Below are 6288 nucleotides of genomic sequence, written 5' to 3'. Positions count from 1 at the left end.
CTCTCCCTACATTACAGCGTTTAAGAAAATAACTTATTGACTTTCGGATGAGTTTCTCTTTTTTTTTGGCAGGAGAGCTGGTTTGTCTTGTTGGAGGTGACCACAGAAAAAGGGAAGGAATGGGACTTTATTTGACACCTCTTGATGCTTCCTCTTGGTGCATTTCTGAGGGGCTGGGTAGGTTGGGGGGCAATGTGTGTAGATGGGGGAGTGCGAGACAAAGGACCTGCAATCCTAACCACCCCTTTGCAAGAGAGGCGCATGTGTGCAGGTCAGGTAAGGTCACCTGCTACGTCCTCACAAGGCCTGAGTTCAAAGCCTGCTTCCCAAAGGCAGTTCTCACTGTTTTTTGTGGCATATTCTTAAGGAGAAAAGGATGGTGCATTACAAAAGTAGATGCAGAAATGCTTGTCTTCTGGACTCTGACCATAGGGAGGCACCCAAGTCCACTACTGGAGCTCCTACCAGCCAGGCCAAGGGTGAAGGTGGTGGAGGAGAGCCTACAGCAGAGCCAGGAAGGGATTTTTGAGGGGTTCTTGGTGAGGTTGCTGGAGAAAGAGGTAAGAGGAAGAAAAGGAGCAAGGGGAGACTAGTACTGCCAAGAGCGGGGAAAGAGATGGGGTGTCTTGGGAGAAAAAGGAAGAGGAGGGAATGGAGTGGCTCCCTGAAAGCGCCAACAGAAAACTGTTGGCTTGGCCAACACAGGAAGGGTGGAGGAGGAGGAGAAAAATAGGGAAAAGGCTGAGAAGCAGAGATGGGGCAGAAGGAGTGGGTGTCTTCCTCTCTAGAGGCCCCCCACCCAGAAAGCTCAGGCCAACGATGCAAATGGTGATAAGACAGCGCTTGGGGGAGGGAGAAAGGATGAGAAAACGATGGTGAAGTGCCCCTGTTTAAATCTTTGCTAATAGCCACGTTGGCCATAGCATCAGTCAACGTCAAGAGTGTTGTAGGCATGAGTAAGGAGCAAGTACTTACCTGCTCCTGGGAAAGGGTCAGGCCCAAGGAGCTTTCATTTGCTAATGAATCCCGAGCATCCTCGTGTTCAGGGAAACCTGCAGCAGGGCAGGCCAGGAAGGCAGCAGCTCTTGGCTACTAGAAAGGAAAACCGTATCTGGAGGTATGGGTAGGAGCTAAGAGGAGGGAGGAGGGTCCTGAGGACCGGTGTGGGGTGAGCCCTGAGAAGGGGGCTATGAGTCAGTGGCCTATTGGGGGGCCAGGTGAGCCCTGAGAGAGGGGCTGAGTGTTTAGGAGACCCGTTGCAGGGTCTGGGTGAGCCCAGCGAGCTGGGGCAGAGTGCAAGGGGTCCAGATGAGCCCAGTGAAGGAAGGGGCTGTGTTAGTGAAGACCTGCGGAGGGCTCCCAGTGAGCTTGGTCCGGAGCTCGGACCTATGGAGGGGCCCCAGAGCATGGGCCGGCAGCCTCAACTGGTCTGTCTGGGGCCAGGGCCCAGGAGGGACCGAAGGTACTTGTGTGGCCGCAGCAGAGGGGAAGGGCTCAAGGGGCATGCCGCCCGGGATGCCGATGGCTGATGCTAAGGATCAAGGAAAGGGGTCCAAGGAGCCAGGGAAGACCAGGACCACATGGGTCCAGAGGAAAGAGGGGGCAGCCCCCGCTTCTCTACGATGGATCTGAGCTGTCCGGACAGAGGGCAGCACTACGCTGGTCTTGCTGGCGACCACGTCCTCCCTGCGTGGAAATGGGGGAGAATACTGATTACGCTGATGGGGATAAACCATTGATGGCTGGGGTGCCTTACAGACTGGTAAAGTTTCTCCTAAGATTCATCTCTCCCTCCCCTCTTTCTCCTGCTTTAATAAAGCCAGTTGTAGTTCGCTTTTGGTCGTGAGCAGGGAAGTTTGCTCACTGTGCAACACCCAGGTCACATTAATTTTTTCCTCGGTTTCCGAGTGGAGGTTTGAGCCAAGACAGAAAATGTGCATAAAACCCCTAAATTTGAACCCAGCCTTGGTTACTGCTATCCAGCGCCTAGCTGAAGGGTTACATTTGTGTTTATTTTTTTTCTCCCCATCGGTGCAACAGCTTGCATTCGTCTGCATTGAACTTCATCCTAAACCCCAGGGCAGAGCCACTGAGGAAGACATCCCCAGCTGTTCTTCACTATGCCAGCCCCCCTAGCCAAGGGCTACGTCTGGGGTGCAGCAGCCGGGGGTCAATGATATATCAGCTTTGGGGCCTGCTCCCTTCTCTCATGGGAAGTTCATGAGCAAGGAGAGGACTGAACTTTGGCCCGGCAGGCTAGGGCTCCTGCTACTGGACAAGAGAGGTCTCAGTATTATTATGGATAGTATCAGCATAGTATTAGGAGTCATCGAAAATGCAAATCAGGTGCCAGGCATTATTAAGAGGAGGATTGGGGGGCGGGAGGAAACAGGAAAAAGGCAAGGTGGCATCTTTAAACCTAACTTGTCCATGCCTAGGCAGGGAGTCGGACTCGATGATCCTGTTGAGGTCCCTTCCGACCCAAGCATGTTGCACATCAGCAACCACACCATACTTTGCAGGAAGGAAAACCTTAATCCAATGGCAAGGAATATCTAGATGACCAGAGGCTTCTCTTCCACTGCAGCCATCACCCCGCTTTGCAGCCGTTGCAAAGTACTTTTTCTTATCCGCCTGCTCTGCCACCGAGGACTTTTATTTTTGGATCATGGTTAGACTGGAAACCTTATTCTGGACCTTGCCCCCATGGACAACCCTACCAGGAGAACAAAACTCGAGGTGGCATCGCTCTCAAGGTCATTGGTAGTGTACAAGGCTCTTTACCACATTGAGGTTGAGCTCCTTGGGGTTTTAATGAATCTCGGGGTCAACATGGAAATGTTGTTCTGCCACGGGGGTGCGCACATCCTAAATACTGCATGCCATTCTGGTTCCCGCACCTTGAAGAGACACCTCTGAAGGGATGTAATAGAGGTAAAAAAGGTACAAGAGAGGAGCAATAAAGATGAGCAGGGGCATGGAGAGGCTTCCCGATGAGGATAGTTGAAACAGGCTATTGAGTTGAGGGGAGTCTAACAGAGGCCTATAAAAATCATGAACGGTGCGGAGCGGAGAAAGTAAATAAGGAGTTATTATTTACCATTTTTCTCAGTATCAAAACTTAGGCACACCCAAGGGAATGATTAGGTACTGGTTTTAAAAGAAACCCAAGGAAGTTTTTGTTTTTTCATACAACGGGCAATTAACTCGTGGCACTCCTTGCCGCAGGAAGTTGTAGATGTCGACAATATAATTGAGTCCAAAAGGTAGACTGGACAGATTCGTGCCATGCAGGTCTGTTGGTGGGTGTTTAAACATACGGGCACCAACACATTGTCACGGGTGTCATTTCAGGGTGGGGAGGCTCTGCTCCAGGTGCTCAGTGCGATTTTAGGCAAGGCAGGTCAGCTCTCTTCCATGGCTCGAGTTATGCAGGAGGGCAGACTGAATGGTCTCAAGGTCCCCTATAGTCTTGACATCCTTGAGTCTGTGAAATGGGGACAATACACCCCCTGCCTCTCACCCTGATAAGCTGCTTCATGCCGGGGCCGTGTATCTCAGTGGGCGTGTTTACACGTGTATTTAAGTATGCCTAAATTTAATGCTCATTATCTTCATGCAGGTTTAGGCAGGTGTGTGCCCGTGCAGGCATTAAAGCACATTAACGCTGTGTGTGTGGACTGACTTGGGACTATCTTTAGTCCCAAGACATGCAGCATTAATGCGCTTTAACGCATCCACACGTGCATTAATGTGCTTTAACTATCCACGCCCAGGTTTGATACCTGCAGGTATAAAACATAGGCGCAGTTAGCCCCAAATTGCCATTTTTAAAGCTCATTAAGGGTGCACACGTGTAGATGCTCACCCTAATCCATCTTAAATTTAAGCTAATGCACCTTAAAGTGTCTTGTGTAGACATGCCCAGTGTGTACCTTCCAGGGAAGCATTCATGCATCAGCTTTCTGCTAGAGAGGTGCAGGTGGGACAGTACTGCAACTTCCTCCCAGACTGTGGAAACCCACCCAAAACTCTGGATATTTAGTGAGGTCAGCTAGCCAGTGCACGTCTATCTGTGCTACAGTCACACCTCTGACTGCTGTGGAGAAAGACTGCTCTGATCCTAGCTCCGTTAGGGTGGATAGCAGTCAGTGAAATGCGGCTTGGATCTCTATCACCGTGCATTTGAGCAGCTTCTTGTGTGGCAGAGCGCCAGGATCAGTCCTACGGTGCTATGCAGCGCTATTAGCCCCTCCAAATCTACCCCCGTGTATTCAGTGCCCTGTGGGACAGCACCCCAAACTTGGTCACGGTGGGCCTTGCCACATGTTCAAACCAAAGCTGGCTGGAAAACCAACTACAAAGGTGTTACACATTTCCAAGCACTGACATTGCAGCTGGTTGGCTCTTTTTATAGCTGGATGGACATTTTTATGGAGCGCTAATTATAGTGTAAGTGCGGGCAGTCTGAATTTATTGTGCAGTCAGCCAGCTAATTGTATTATAGCTGTAATATGCAGCAGGGGCCTGTGCGACAGTGCAGTGCCCAGCTCCTTATTGCCACGGCATGGGACGAGACTATTATTCCTTGTTTTCATTGCGGAGGAAAAAGGTGCCTGTAAAGGACTTGGATGAATGGTAGTTTATTTCTGTGGCAAAAACAGGCTTCCAACCTACTACCTAAGGTGGAAAGTAGCATTGTATATAAAGGTTTTATTGGTGGCATTGATTTGGGGTTATTTCAGAAAACACATGTAAAGAAGTTGAGCCATATTTTACAACTTACCATGCCATCCCAAGTATGGGGTCCCCTAAAAAGACGTCAGATGGGACCGGGTGAGAAACACCAGGCGTGTTATGAACAAGGGAAGACAATGTTCATTTGACAGCCAGATATTTTCTAGGAAAACATCATCCCACTGAATTACTGGATCAGCTGCTGATAGAAAGCAGGAAGGTAACTTGGACTGGTGTTGGGGGTGTCTGTCTTTTTATGGTCAGCTGCTCTGAGCGGTTTGGGCGGGTTATAAATACAATAAATCAAGCTCCGTCGCTGGGTGTCTGTACAGTGTCCAGTGCTGATCAGAGAATGCATATCTGGTCTGTGCCGTGCCCGGCTCAAACCTCCGTGGCGATGCCCGGGGTCAGAGGGTCTGGCTGGTGCCTAGTCGGGATGGGGAGGACTCTCCTGCGTTCCCGTCGGGTTTTGCATGGTGCCCATCATCGGCTGTCTGGATGCAGGCCCCGGGAGCTGCAGCTGTTGCCAGGGGAGATTCCAAAGCAGAGCCGGGCGCCAGCAACGGGAATGCAATAGGATCTGACCCCGGTATGGATGGCAAGGGTGGGGTTTGCTCCAGACTGACAAGAAGCCTGGCCAGTCCCAGCTTTGCAAAGGTGGGACTAACCCTGCTCCAGCAGCCTTGTCACTTCCTAGGAAAGGACCAGCCCATCAGCATCGCCCAGGGACATCCCCAGCACCCCCACACCCGGGTGCCAGGGTAGCTGGCAGGTGGTGTCAAGGAATCCCAAGCTCAGGGAAGAGAAGGTGGTGGTGGGACGTGGTGTTTGCTGCAGAGACGGAGGGGACGGGGGAGCAGGAGCCCCCAGGTACGTTCCCCTGCAGGGGCCAAAGGGAGAGGGGGGCTGCCCTGCAGTGTCACCAAGTGGGCTGCAAGGGGGACAGCTCCATCCTGGATACTTTCTTGAGAAAATGGCTTTCCCCCCGCCCCCCGCCCCGCTGCCTCTGAGACCTGCCATGCTTACTGCATCCTCGAAAGCCAAAAGCAGGGGGTCAGGCAGGGTGCATCTGTGCTGGGTGTGTGGGTGCAGGGATGGGTGAGGAGGGGTTTGCACTGAACGAGAGCAGGGAGCTGGGAGACCTATCTACGCCGAGTGGAGGCAGGGCGCTAGGGTTGGGGGTCACTATTCTGGCCATTGCATCATTTATAATAGCAGACAGCGATGAAATCCCTGTGTTCGAGATGCCTTGGTGTCAGAAATGATTCTGGTGAGCAATTCTGCAAGACGCTCCCGTGCCTCCCGGCTACTGGTATTGAGGCGAGGAGCCCCAAGGCTACAGAAGTGCCTTTGTTTTGTCCCTGCACGGTCTTTTCAGGTGTTTAGGTGTGCGGCAAAAGGCTAACGATGCCTATTTCCTTCCTCCAGTAAAGATGTCGGGGGGGTCTGATGAGTAGCTGAATGGGAAAGTTAAAGGCTGGGTACGTGGCAACCCACCTGTGGCAGGTACTGAACTGGGAAGTGCTGGAGAAGCTATGATGGGGGTGGAAT

At 51.8% G+C, this 6288-nt stretch overlaps 1 protein-coding gene across 1 annotated transcript in view; it reads left to right on the top strand.

Annotated features, from left to right (window-relative positions):
- The window catches only part of LOC102370857 (zinc finger protein 420-like), a 31339-nt gene that overhangs the window by 6649 nt on the left and 18402 nt on the right, over positions 1-6288 (top strand). Inside the window, exon 5 of the mRNA XM_025195411.1 lies at positions 5435-5607. Within this exon, the coding sequence (XP_025051196.1) occupies positions 5435-5607 (173 nt within the window). The remainder of the gene's footprint in view (positions 1-5434; positions 5608-6288) is intronic.

This window comes from Alligator sinensis, unplaced genomic scaffold (genome assembly GCF_000455745.1).
Source record: "Alligator sinensis unplaced genomic scaffold, ASM45574v1 scaffold581_1, whole genome shotgun sequence".
Lineage (NCBI taxonomy): Eukaryota > Metazoa > Chordata > Crocodylia > Alligatoridae > Alligator > Alligator sinensis.
Note: the sequence above shows the minus strand (reverse complement) of the source record. Positions and strands in the feature narration are given on the sequence as shown.